The sequence below is a fragment of the Sciurus vulgaris genome (genome assembly GCF_902686455.1).
Source record: "Sciurus vulgaris genome assembly, chromosome: 2".
Lineage (NCBI taxonomy): Eukaryota > Metazoa > Chordata > Mammalia > Rodentia > Sciuridae > Sciurus > Sciurus vulgaris.
The window spans coordinates 99,604,197-99,618,519 of record NC_136462.1 but is presented as its reverse complement, the minus strand read 5'-3'; the positions used below and the strand labels follow the sequence as shown (position 1 = coordinate 99,618,519).

The window sequence follows — 14,323 nt, the reverse complement described above, 5'->3', positions numbered from 1 at the left end:
AACCCACCTCCATCTCCTGAGAGAATATTGATTTTCTTTCTTCTTGACACATCACTTAATACACTATAAAGGATTTTCCCCCCAAATGTCTTCCTGTTCAGAGAATTTGATACCAACCTCTTCAAGGGTTGCCTTTCGGGAGAGATGGCATTTTCTATCCTTGTTTTGTTTTTTGGTTTTGTGGTGCTGGGGATCAAACCCAGGACCTCACAAATGCTAAGCATGTGCTTTATCACTGAGTCACAGTCTAGCCCCATTTTCTATCTTCTAATGAAAAGGATTCCTGATTTCAACACTCACCTGCTGAGTTAATTTAAAAAAACAGAGAATTACTTTGTGGTCACCAGCTCAACATTGTAGCTAGGGTACAGTTATCCACAACTCATTTCTAGCACTTCACAATTTTTATACCTATTTCAAGCAGAGCCCCCAAAGTTCCCAGCATTTTGTTAAGCACAAGATATACTTTTTCTGAGTAGCAGATGAAGGGGTTACTCTATTATTGCATTAAGAACAAACTCCACAAATTGCATTTTGAATGATCTTTAGTTGGCATTGTTGCTTTAACTCTACCTTTCAGTAAAGAAAATTCAGTCTTGAACTTTAGTTAACTAGAAGCAAATTATATCTATTTAAAACATAGAGCTGTTAAAACTCAAAGATCTACATAAAAGCAACTGATGGGCTGAAAAGTGCTCCTTTTAGAGCTGAATCGCAACCTAAAAGCTTCAGCTTGTTTCATACAACATGACCTTTAGTCTGTAGATAAAATGCATGCAAATTAAGCTTGAATGTCAACTAGATTTGGCCAAGGATTTCTTTGGTGGTGGTGGTGGGGAGGGGCAGAGTTTGAGGAATGTGGAGAGAGAGAGAAAAAAAAAAAAATGAATGTCTTTTTTTTAATCACATAGCTTTTTTAAAAAAATAATCAAATTGAGTATTGTTCTGATAGTTCCCTCGAAGGTAACTGCAACCTGGAGAACACAGACCCCCTAAGAATTAAGTTGTTCTACTTTCTTGGAAGTTGTTTTGCTTTGCTTTTCACTTATATTTGCTCAATTTTCCAAATGAAAGCATACATACAAAAACATTTTTTTTTTTTTTTTCAGGAATGCCACCAACAGGAATCACTGGAAGTTAACAACAGCTAAGCCAGTCGGGAAGGGGTGAAGATCACTCCCTTTTAGTGGTGTCACTCCTCGTCATCAGCAGTGGACAGGCGGTGGTTCAAAATCCTGAACCACTGAAGAAGCCCTGCTACCATATCAAGAGTCTCTCTGTCTCGTCATCATTGACGAGATGATTTAGGTTGGTGTGATACCAATCCTTCGTGAGCTCAGACATTACCCCAAATCAGCAGTGATAAAAGTGGAGATGAACAGACGACCTGGCACCCCAAAGGAACTGGAAACAGTAAACACAGATACAAGACGCGAGAGCAGGGGCAAGAAGGACTAACAAATCATAGCGATTGCTCTGGGCCGAATGTTTTTTGTGGCCTCAAAATTCACATGCTGAAACCTAATCATCCCTGATAGTGCCTAATTTTTTTTGTATTATATATATATATATATATATATATATATACACACACAATATATATATATAATATGCACATGTATATATTTATTTTTATTTTTACAGACTACATTATGATTCGTTGTACACAAATGGGGTACAACCTTTCATTTCTATGGTTGAACACGATGTAGATTCACACCATTCATCTAATCATACATAGTGCCTAATTTTAATAACAGCAACAACGAACACTTATTGAGAACCTGTGGTCTACTGTACTTTACGTGTATTATCTTTAAACCTCCTCACAACCCTATGAGGTAGATATTATTATCTCAGTCTTACTGATGAGGAAACGGAGGCTGGGAGAAATTAAAAGACTGTCTAAGGTCCCCCAACTACCAACCTGTGGGACTAGGATGGGAATCTATCTGGTTCCCAGTCCACAGTGCTCACCACCACATACTGCAGACAAAAACCATGGAGCAAATTTGACTGGGAACTTATAGTGAAGAACAGATGCCAGGGTGTTCCAGTTCAGGGCAGGCACACAAGGGCCCAAGGTACAGCAGAGCTAGGTGTAGAGAAGGTTGGGCCTGCCACAGAAAGATCCCGGGACAAGGGCATCGGGAGGACCCGTGATCTGAGAAGGTGTTTTGGTACTCCCCAGAAAGGGCCCTTCACCCAAGGTTTCCTCAGCCTGTAGATTAGTACTCAGTGCCACTCAATGATGGGGCCTACAGGGTTCTGCTGTCTCCCTAGAGCAGAGAGGCACTTTCTAGGGGTCATGTGGCTTTGGGTTCCAAAGCAAAAATCCAGTGACAGTGCAGTAAAAGGCAGGGAAACAGTGAGGATGAAGATGAGAACAGAAAATTCAGCAGGCCGCAGAGGCCCCATCTTGTTCAGGCCTTAAGGGCTCAGCAGGCTTGTTCCTTCTGACTTCACCTCTGCTACCTTGGCTAGCAAGAGACTGGAGGCTTTTTTTTTTTTTTTTTTTTTTTTTTTTTTTTTTGTACTGGGAATTAAACCCTGGGTGCTCTACTATGAGTGAAAGCCCCAGACCTTTTTATTTTTTATTTTAAGTTGCTGAGGTTGGCCTTGAACTTGTGATCCTCCTGCCTCAGTCGCCCTAGTCACTAGGTTTATAGGTGCAGCCACCACATTTAACTGAGACCAGGGGCTTTTTGATGGCTCTAGGATCTGGGACAGGTTCAAATGGTTTCATGCCATTGACGTGGCCGCCCTCCTGCCTTGGTTCCAGATGCCGTCTTGACCCACTTGTTTCTTACATATGTCCTTAGAGAATCAGGACAATCATACAAGTCATCCCTCAGTCTCCAACAAGAATCGGTTTCAGGACCCACCCCCCAAACCCAAATCTACAGATGCTCAAGTCCCTTATGTAAAATGGCATAGCATTTGTATATAGACTATCACCTTTCCCTGTATACTTGAAATCATTTCTTGTAATACCTAATATAATATAAATGCTATCTAAATAATGTTACATTGTTTAAGAAATAATGATAATAGTCTACACACTTTGAGCACAGATGCAATTTTTTTAGACTTTTATTTGTTTATTTTATGTGGTGCTGAGGATTGAACCCAGTGCCTCACACATGCTAGGCAAGTGCTCTACCACTGAGCCACAACCCCAGCCCCCCAGATGCAATTTAAAAAAAAAACCCAAAACTTTTTCCATCTGTGGTTAGTTCAATCTGCAGATGAAGAGTCCACTAATTTGGAAGACTGATTATATCTACATGAAATGTTTTGTTTGTGTACGTGTGAAGCATGTACTGATGAAGAAAGTGTCTGAAGGATGGAGCTAAAGGGCCAGCTCTCTCCTGTCTTCCTCTGTGTGCCATCATTAACCGAGACAAGAGTTTATGGGTACCAAGACCAGTGGGCGCAAACTTAGCAGAGACATAGCTTTAAATTCTTCCCCACCATTGACTGATACCTAGAGATGGCTTCTGACATACAAACCAACTGCACAGGGTCGTGCATTCTCAGAGTATACTGCCTTGGCATCCCAGGTCCATGTGTACATGCTGCTTTGAGGAAGGCCATGGAAACTCAAGTCCCAGGCTCTGTGTGTGGTTTTGTGGCTTTGGATGCCCTTTCTTTTATGTTCTTTCATATTAGGCCTCTAATTTCTCATCTGGGCCCTCTTCATACTGTAGGACTAAAGGGGTACAAGCTCTCTCCTTCAATTGAAGAGAACAGATACAGTTTGAAACAGGTCTAGATTTGGGGTTAATGGGTGGTTAAAAGCTGCCCCAAAATTGACTGCTCTTGACTGGGAAGCTAGTAGTATGGCTCAGCTTTGCAGCCTCCTTCCAGAGATATTGGGTATCTTACTTGCAGTCTCTTTGGGGGAGATCTTTGGTTCAGATTTAACCAAAGCTGAACAACCTTGATTTAATAGTTTGAGCTTTCTAGAGGATCAACCCTAGGACTGCTCCTGGGGACCACAGTCTATACCTTTCTCTAAAGGATCAGACAGAAGATGTTTTAAACTCCGTGGGCCACGTGGTCACTGTTGGACCTATTCAATCCTGCACCTGTTATGTAGGAGCAGCTACAGAGAGTAAATTAGCAAATGAGTGTGGTTGTATCCCAATAAAACTTTATGGTTATGAAGAGGGCCCAGATGAGAAATTAGAGGCCTAATATGGGAGAACATAAGATTTGAATTTCACGTACAGTTCATATGGCATGAAACATTTTTATTCTTTTGATCCCTCCAAGCCATTTTTAAATGTATAAATCATTCTTACTTCATGCACTGTACAAAAAGAAGACTTGAGCTGGATTTGGCCTATAGACCACAGTTTTCTGATCCCTGGTCTAAATCTTCAACTTTCATACCATTTGGCAGTAATGTAGTCCAAGGAGGTGGGAAAGAGAGATGAACCTTGGCACAGCTAATTTAGGTATATAGAGCACCCAAGCAAGTAGGATCCATGACCAGAGGTAGTGTGATCCCCCCACTGCCCATGAACAATAGAATTTGTAGATTCACACAAGTGTACTATATAGCAGTCATCATGACAAACCTATGTTTGTGAATCTTTTCCTTGGGAACTACCCTTGGAATTGGGAGCACGTGATTTTGATACACTACAGGTACAGGAAATCTCCACTAACAGTGGAATTGATTTTTTTTTTTTTTTTTTTTTGCCGTGTTGGGGATTGAACCCAGGGCCTTGGGCTTGCAAGGCAAGCACTCTACCAACTGAGCTACCCCCGCAAGACTGGAACTGATTTTTAAAGCCGAAAATGAAACAAAATCAAACCCAAACCACAATTGCAAAAGTATCATTTCTACCTCAATCAGTAATAACAATCGTAACAGTGACACAGTTACCACTAACTTTACAGATTCCAACTGGTAAATAACATGGTTGTGGTCAAGCTAAATAAAGCCAGTTTTGTTCAAAACTCATGATTATGAGATGAGACTGCTGCAAACTCATGACTGCACGTCTTAACAGGGCCTCTAACAATGTGAATGTTGTTCAACCAACTCAGTGTCAGCCAATTAAAAAATTTTTTTCCTTTGCATTGCTGTCAATATTTGAAAGTTGAGAGATCTTACATGAAAAGTCAGAGGTTTTTTGTTTTGTTTTGTTTTTTACTTATCTTGACAAAAATATCATGATCAGGCACATGCGGCTCTGGTTCTTGCGTAGCAACCGGAGCACTTCCTCTTTAGACAGATCAGTGAGCACTTCCTCTTTAGACAGATCATATGAACCTGCTCTGGTTTGAATGCATCCTCTGAAGGTTTGCAGCTTGGAAATCGAATCCTAAAATTCACAGGTTGACAGTATTTGGAGGAAAGGCCTTTGGGAGATAATTAGGATTAGATGGGATCATGAGGGTGGGATCCCCACGATGGCATTAGTGGCTTTACAAGAAGAGTCTAGAAGAGAGATCTGAACTAACAAGCTAGCTCTGTTTCACTATGTTTCTGCCATGCTATCATGCAGTAATAGGACTCTTACCAGATGCTGGTGTCATGCTCTGGGACCTCACAGCCTGCAGAACCATGAGCCAAATAAACTTTTATTCTTTATAAATCACAAAGCACCTAGTATTTTGTTATAGCAACAGAAAAGGACAAAGACAAAACCGAGATTGGTACAGTCCCTATCATGCCTAGTAGCAGCTGCTATGTAACCTGGCACTTATGGGCCTTTTTCGACTCTTATTAAGAAGAGTAGCATAGTCACATGGTTCAAAAGTCAAAAACAATACAAAAAGTTATACAGTGAAAGGCTCATTCCCACCCTCCATAAGTAAGCACTTTCATTAGTTTTTTTCATTTATTTTTCTCCTTCTTGCTTACACAAGATAATGCAAATATATTTTTCTTTGCCTTGATTTCTTCACTTAGAATATATCCTGGGGATTGTTCTAAGTGGTGCACAGAAAATTTCCTCATTCTCATTTTACATTTACTTAGTAGTGGGTTGATGACCATGGTCATTTATATATAGTCTCTTGCTTTCACAGATATTCCGCAATTAATGACAATGTACACACAACATTCATAGGTGGTAAAGGCAATTGTGCAGGATAAATTCTCATGAGTGAGATTGCTGGGTCAAAGGATAAAGGCATCTGCAATTTTTTTAGATTTTGCCAAATTGCCTTCCATATGGGTTGTACCATTCTGCACACCAAACATCAGTGCAAAAGCATGTCTGTCTCCCTTCAGCTTCCTCAACAGAGTCTATTGAAAAACCTTTGTAGTTTTGTCATTGCAACAAGTGAAAATTATATTTCAGGGTAGTTGTGATTTGTATTTTTAAATTAAGAAAAATACTTTTCCACGTGTTAGCGAGATATTTGTATTTCTTTTCCTAGGAAATGTGTATTTCATTTTCATATTTGGTTCATATTTCTGCTGTTGATTTTCATATTAAATTTTTGGTTTTTATTGTATCAACCTTTAGGAGAGCTACATATTAGGAAGATTATGTAGTTATGAAATGTTTCTAGTTTGTCATTTAACTATTGCCTTGGTGGTATTTTTGTTGTTGTTTGTCATGTAAAAGTTTTGTTGGGATTTCATGTGTTTTTAAAATATAGTCAAATTTATTTCTTCATGGTTTGTGTCTGGCTTTTGAATTACAGTTTGAATGAACAGTGTTGTAATTCAAGATCAAAATTGACTTGTTCATGTTTTCTTTAGGTAATTTTAGTTTAATTTTTAAAACATTTAGAGCTTGTTGTGATGTACACTGTGAAAACAAAACCATGCTTTTCCAACCTTTGTTTTTCCCAGAGGGCTTGCCTATGGTCTCAATACCACTTCTTAACTCCATCCTTCCCCATTGATGCCAGGTGCTGTCTTTGTCAAGTACTAAATTAACATATGTACTTAGGAGTACTTAAGAACTTTCTGTTTTTTCCCCCATTGGTCTGTCTATTCATTTCTCACACTGTTTTAATTAATCAGGTTTAATTATATTTTCACAACTGGTAACCAGTCCTCCTCATTCCTCTTCTTTTACAAACATTTCCTTGCAATGCATGCTTGATGACTTTATTTTTCCATGTGCCCTTCAGAATCAGCTTGTCTGGTCCTGGGGAGTGGGGCTGGATGGACAGCCTGTTGGTATTTTTATGTTGGAATAACATTAGATTGATAAATTAACAAGGAGAATTAATATGATGCTAAACTTCCTATTACAAAAGATGTTTCTTTCCATTATTCAAATCTTTTGTGATCTTCCAGAGCCATCCCCCAGCCCTTTTTCCCTTTCCCCCCAGCCATTTCTTAATACCAAAGATAATGACATAGAAGCATATGCAAGTTTTGCACATCTTTTCTTCTGTTATATCTTTGTATAAGAAGTCTATTAATTTCATTGTACTATTTTTATACACTACTTCCCACTGAATTCTGTTTTTGTATGAAATAGCTTATCATGACATTCTCTCTGGTCAGATTTTCACTTCCCAACATTTTTAGACCACTTTTCCTTGCCTATTTCCACTGGCTAATCCTTCTAGGACAATTTGAGATACTAATAGTGACAGTGGGCATCCCTGTCTTCATACTGACAACTAGGACCATCTCCAGAGTTTCTCTGTTAAGTGCAAAGCAGGTTTGGGGAATGAGATATAAATTGTATTTTATCCATGTTCCCATTATACTGCATATTTTAAAAATCTAGCATAAGTGTTAAATTTCTTCAAATACCCTTTTAGTGTCTGATAGATGTTGAGTCATATTTGCCTTCTTTGAACAAATCAAATGAATTTGTAACTGCTACTTTAAAATAGTAAGATTGCCTTTCTTGTTAGGTGCTTAGCATTTTGAACCATGTCCTGTAGAAATAAATGATCCCCCAGGGCAGTGATTATTGCACCTACACATTTATCAATCTCATTTATCTTCTATATTTGCTTCATTTGATTTTTATCAAACACTTTCTGGATGTTCTAGATTTGGAGCAAGAAAGATAGGGTGATAAAACTACCAGAGTACCAGTGAAGGTGCAATAGGAAGAAGGGGATGAAAGATAGTAGCTGCTGGGAAGAAAAGCTGGAAAAAAATGTCAAGATTTGGGAGAAAGTGATTCAAGAGAAGCAGCATGTCCTACAGATGGGCTGAATCTTATCTCCTTCTCACCCCTCACTAGATCCTAGATCCCATTTCTGACCTGGCTCAGTGCTTTCCAGGTCCTACCCACTGCCTCTTTTAATATTGTTCCTCCAATGTACCCACTTGCTTTTTAAAGTCTTAATATGCTTGGCTGTACCAAATCAACTGTAGTTCAGTAAAAATTAATTATCTTGCCTTTTAAAAAAGTCATTTACAGCTGCCAACCAGCTTCTGGTCAGAATGTGCTGATCAGAATTACCATGCTGAGGGATGTACTTTCAGCCAAAAGCACAAAAAACATGAAGTGTCAGTCAGCTTGAGGAGGCTCAACTTGGATAAACAAACCATTTTGGAAGGATTTTCACAATGTTGATATTAGTCTGCACAGAGATTATTTCTTTGATCTAAGGATCTTTAAGGACATAGGACCTCAGGGTGAGGACCTTGGGTCTCACTCTCATTCAAGTTCTGGTGCCCTATAACAAGGCTAGGGGAAGTTTTAGACTTTAACCACGAGAAATGTGCATACCTACCTCCATGATATATTCTAGATCCTTCTCTTAACAGCTTTTATACTAGAGGTGCCCAATGATGGTTTTTTAAAAAATTGTTCCCATATGAATAATTCTATGTTCTGAGAAAAGTAGATAGTAAAGATGAGCAAATTCGAAAAGATGAATGGTGAGAATACTGCTATAACAAAGTAAAGGACTTCTCAGTTAATAAAACTGATGCCTCTGCTTAAGCAAAGGCCTTTAGGGCAGTGAAAGCACACAGCCTAACCAGCCCAGTGTCCTTAGGAAATCAGGCCATGCTTCTGCCTGCTGGCCATCATATGCCCTGTCCCCAGGCTACACCCCAAACCAATTCATTCTGAATATCTAGGGGTGGCATTCAGGCATCAGTAGCTTTTCAGGCTTCCCAGATGATTCCAATGTGCAATCAGTGCTCTTGGACCTGCTACTCAAAGTGAGGTCTTCAGACCAGCAGCATTAGTATCAGTAGGACCTTGTTCATAAAGTAGAATTTTAGGCCCCACTTTATTTTTTATATTTTAGGCCCCCACTTTAGATCTTTGGAATGCAGACTCTGCATTTTAAAAATGCAAGAGCCCAAAGATATTCGTGTGCACGGAGGTACTGCTGCAGTGTTTCTTAAATTGTGTTGCCTGGACCACCTGTATCAGACTTACTGAGAGGAAGAGTGGTGAGGAGTGGAGGCAGGGGACTTCCTAAGAAGGCTGATTCTGGAGATGATGATTCTATAGGTCTCAGAGTAGAGTCCTGGAATCTGCATTTTAATGAGCTTCCAGGTGATTCCTAAGCCACTGACCTAGAACTACCCTCAGGGGGACAGCCAGAGGATGACAGTTGCCTTCTCCTGGCCTCTGGGCAAGTCCCTCAGTGACTGAAAAGGATCAAAACACACAAGCTGCAGGTAAGGAATGAGCTGGTGATGATCTACAAGTGCTTCCCAGCTTGAGAATTGCAATGTTTCTGCCCTCTGCCCTGTAAGAGTTGGTGGTGGCCCTGGCTAGATCACCTAGAACTAGATCTACCTTTCAGGTTGACAATGAAATGAGTCTCTCCATTTTCTTGTGTTAGTGATTGAGCTGGTGGCAATTTGATTAACCAAATCTTCACCTTAAAAGCAGGATTAAAAATTTAAAAAATGTTGATGCTCAAATGCATCTCTCTTTGAAGGTTTTAAAAAACTCCTAAAATGCAGGGTCAAGAGCCAAGTAGAGGAAAAGTAAATTCCCCTAAGGAGTCTTCTTCATTTTACAGTTGTCTTTTTTGAAATTTTTGCTTAGGCTCAGATTTTTAAATGATGAGTTAAAAAAAAAAAAAAAATGAAGCCAGGAATGGAAAATTTGATCTCTCTCAAAAGATCTATTTGAATTGTGTAGTACTTGTAGTTTTAAAAGCAGTCAAGCTCATGTAAGATATTTAGCAGCTTGTAGGATAACAGATGCTTTAGTGGATTTCTTTTCAAATACCTAGAATTTTGAAGTATAGCTTACTTGAAGTGACAACTGAAATCTTTCTAATTATAGAGTGAAATAAGATCATAGCTATTCTAATGGATAATGAGGTGGAATGGGGAACTGCAATATGATCTAAATATATTTGTTAAAGAATTATTGAAATTAGCAAAAGCGAATCACTGAAATTAGCAAAAGCAAAGAAACTTAAAGCTAGAAAAATGATTTGGGGGTTTTGTTTTAAGGACTTTCTCGTGTGTCTTAAATCTTGGGGGAGGTGTGCAGAGAGAAAGAGAGAGAGAGGGGTGGGGGGAGAGAGAGAGAGAGAGGCCTCTTTGAAAACCTAATGAAAAGCAATGGACCCTGCCTCAGATGCACCTGTAAATGTACCATCACACACACTAGCAAGTTTCTGGAGTTCCATAGACTCCCTGGAGCTCATATGAAGGGCAATCCTCAGGTCCCATATTAAGAACCTCAACATTGACAATGCTTTTTAAGAAATATTGCTCCGTATTGATTTCTTCCATTTGGAACAGCTTGAGACCCAGGAACAACTTTCTCAGCATCTAGGTCCCAAGGGAGCAGTAAAAGCAGGGCTGGCTTTTACTTAAACGGAGACAATTAGGTTGACAATTTCGTGGGGCCAAGTGAAAAGCTGGACCAATAGACTGTGCAAAGGGACGAAGCCCTTTATTAAAGATGCCTGAGCAATTTCAGAAGTCGCCTCCATTTTTTTTCAGAGTTCCTGACACAGGCGAGTGGCACAGGCAGAGCCCTGAGGCCTCTGTGGCTTCGTTTACACCAGGAGGCAAAAACTGTCAGAAGTTAGAAAGGAAAGGAAACTTAAAAATACTGCCTATGCCTCTCATTCACTTGCAAACCCACATGATGGGGGGGGGGGGGGGAGACTTGCCCGGTCACCCCTCCCCCAACAGATAACGAAACTGACTCCAAAAGGGTTAAGGTGCTTGCCAAGGTGACTTCCCTTGGTCCAAGGTCCACACTCACACCCAAGGTCCTCCCCGCAGCACTTCGGCCTCCTGACCCTTTTCCCGACACCTCCTTAGGTACTGCCCAGCGGGGGCGCCACCCGGAGCCTAGCCCCCGCCTACCGGCACCATGGAGTAAGTCATCATCATCAGCATGTCCTGGCTCTCTGTGCGGATGTGCTGCGCTGGCTCCCCACGGTGGCTGCGCTTGTTGCGCGCCGCGCTCGCTGGGTCCGGGGGTGGCGCTGCCGCACTGCGCGGTGCGCGGCTCAACTCCGCCAGGAAGGCACGCAGGGCACCGTCCTCGCGCTGCTCCCGGCCGCGCTGCGCCTCCAGCTCCCGCAGCGTAGCGCTCAGCGCGCGCCACTGGCACAGCGCGAACACGGTTCCTGCCGCATTGAGCACCGAGAGCAACGCCACCGCTGCCAGGGCGCCGCGCAGCCCCCAGCCGGCCGCTCGGTGGCTTTGCGCCGCGCCTGGGGCCATGTCTATGCGCCTCCGGCTAGGCAGGGCAGGGTTGGGTTCTCTCCCGCAGGGCAGTCTTTATACCCTGCGCCTCAGGCGAGCCGTGGGCTGGTGGCAGCGCCGTTGAGTCACGCCGCTCTTCGGCCGGGTTGGCGAGGAGGGCTGGGGACTGTAGAGGTGGCGCCGGAGCTGCCCGAAGGGACAGGCAGGCAACGAGGGGGTGAAAAGCTAGTGGAGACAGCCCGCGGAGGAGGGGCGGGCAAGGCTCGCATTCCCAGAGCCGGGCCCGCCGAGCAAACCGGCACACTGGACTCTCCCTCTTTTTTCCGCGTCTCACCAGTGGGCATTGTCATGACCCAGACAGGCAGAGTGAGGGTCAGACTGAGGGGGAAGACAGGAATTCTTATGGCCTGAGAAGTCTCTAGATTCCATCCAGTTCCCCCTACACTGCCTTCTTTGGATGAAAGAATCAGCATGCCCAGATGCCAAGGCAGAAGCCCACTGTCCCTGGGAGGTTTACTGCTGGGCCCAGCACCAGGCTGCCTGTCACCCCTCCCCAAGGACATGGGGCCTCGTGTAACCACTGAATATCCTAAGAGATCTTTCCCAGAAAGGGCATGATTAAGGACAGGGAGACAGTTGATATTAGAGGGTTAAAAAGACCACTGTCAGAACCAGGAAGCCCAGGCCTGCCTGGCAAGCAGGACTCATCCCAGAGGGCGATTTCCAAGATTCGACAAGACTAGAAGTCTCCCATGAGAACATACCTGGGAGGCAACAGAGTCATGAGGAAAAAAACTAAAGGATCAGGAGACCCATTTCTAAAGCCACTCTGCCATAACCATGGGGAATGGAGGGTAGGGGATGGGGTGGTTTGAGCAGGTCCCAAGAGTATACTGAAGTTCTTTCTGACTGAAGGACTGGAGAGCCTGGTTCAGGTTGGAACCTTACTTAGCCTTGTGGTTGTGCGTCTTACCCTTTCGGGTGGGACACCTTCACTTTCTTGTCAACTCAGTTACTGGCCCTGCCTCAAAGGCTACTGTCCCTCAGAGTCATTTCTGAGCCTCCTCAAAGGACCTATTCACTCACAAATTTTCTTAGCTTCTTCCAGAATCACAATGCTTTCCTGGGATCCCAGGGCCTGCAGGAAGCCCTGGTCATATGTGAAGAGCCAACCAGATGCTGAGCTTACTATTTTCACAGTAGATAACCCAAGAAGAAGGTGGCTGCTGGCCATCAAGGCACTTGGCACAGTCAGGGAAAATGGACATCTAGCAAGGGGGGGCACAGTGCAGGAGGGAGAATAGCAGGATGATCGGGTGGGGGGCAAACATCTTTTGACTTAACAGTGGAGCTCTGTAACCATCTACCCCTCAAAGATTTGCACACCATTTCCTGCAGGGAGGCTTTGTGGCACAGGAGAGAAAACCTGGGTGACATTAGATTTCTTGCTTCCTCTCCAGGGCAAGTCAAAGTAGAGCTTCCCAGCAAGAACCAGGACGTTGAAGTTACACCTTGACCAGAACTCTTGGGTCAGGGTCTGGATTCCCAAATTTTAATAAGAACATTAATCAACTTGAGTATTCTCTAAGAACAGTCTTCTAAAGAGTATCCAGGATCTGGGAGAATTAGCAAAGTTCCTTGATAAGGAGACACGATGACTTGGTGGGGAAGGCAGCAATGTAGACAACGTTGTTCGGTTCCTCCCAACTTAACATGCTGGAACCTAATTGAAGAATTGTTGGGTATTGTCTCTTTTCTGATCCATGTCACCATTAGGGCAGATGGCAGAAAGCCACCACTTAGAGGCAGAGTTGGGACTCAGCATCAGTAAGTTCTTCCTTTAATTCAGTAAATACTTGCTGAGTGCTCACTGTGTTGGGCACTGTGATGGGCATCCGAGATGCAGGAGTGAACGAGGCAGGCAGTGTGAGGGTTGAAACACAATGGTGCCTCTGAGCTTCTCTTTACCCTAACATTTATTAACATTACTGTTGCCCATCTGTCACCAATACCTACCATCAACAACAAAACCTAAGTCTCCTGAGGTTAGGTGACACATCTTATTTGACCCTGTGGTGCCCATCACGTAGCACAGTCCCTGGCTCAAGATGGATGTTTGATAATTACCTGTTGAATGAATGAATGAAAAGCTTGTAAGAAAGACATTTCTTTGTAGAACAGTGCTTATATGGTAGTAGTTAAAACTTAAGAACTGAACTGTTCTATGCCACAGAACCAGCCCCCACCTTCCTTGTAAGGCTAGCTTTCCAGTGGTTGGGAAAGTGAGTGGTATCCTGAAATATGTCCCCTTCTGCCAGTTCAGGGCCCAGAACTAGTAGACAGAGTGGACGTAAGGCTCACTCAGAACCAACCAGGCTTCTTTAGACAACCTCAAGTCAAGAAGCAACCCCTCTTGGCACAGAAGGCTCAAGAATCTTGGAGCATGCTCACTTAACAGTGGGCCCGCTGGGTGGAGCACCTGGGATATTGCACTGGGAACCACAAGTGGGGCAGAAGAAGGGCAAAGGATCTTTCCCATGTACCTTCTCTCAGATCCTATTCTAGCTCTTTTTGTGCAGGACAAAAGAAAAGATTGGGCATATTGATATTGCCTGCAAGGCAGGTGTCTTTGCTCACCCCTAACTCCACAGTGTCTTGAAGCAGCTGCCTTGCTCTGTGCTCTGTGCTCTTCTAATATCCTCTTCCACTGTGGTGCCACACATCCACTTT

General features: G+C 42.9%; 1 protein-coding gene across 1 annotated transcript in view; it reads right to left on the bottom strand.

The window, feature by feature from the left end:
- The window catches only part of GLDN (gliomedin), a 67,474-nt gene extending 55,625 nt beyond the window's left edge, over nucleotides 1–11,849 (bottom strand). Inside the window, exon 1 of the mRNA XM_079129941.1 lies at nucleotides 11,249–11,849. Coding sequence (XP_078986067.1) covers nucleotides 11,249–11,611 — 363 coding nt within the window. The 5' untranslated portion in view covers nucleotides 11,612–11,849. The remainder of the gene's footprint in view (nucleotides 1–11,248) is intronic.
- Between the last annotated feature and the right edge of the window lie 2,474 nt (nucleotides 11,850–14,323).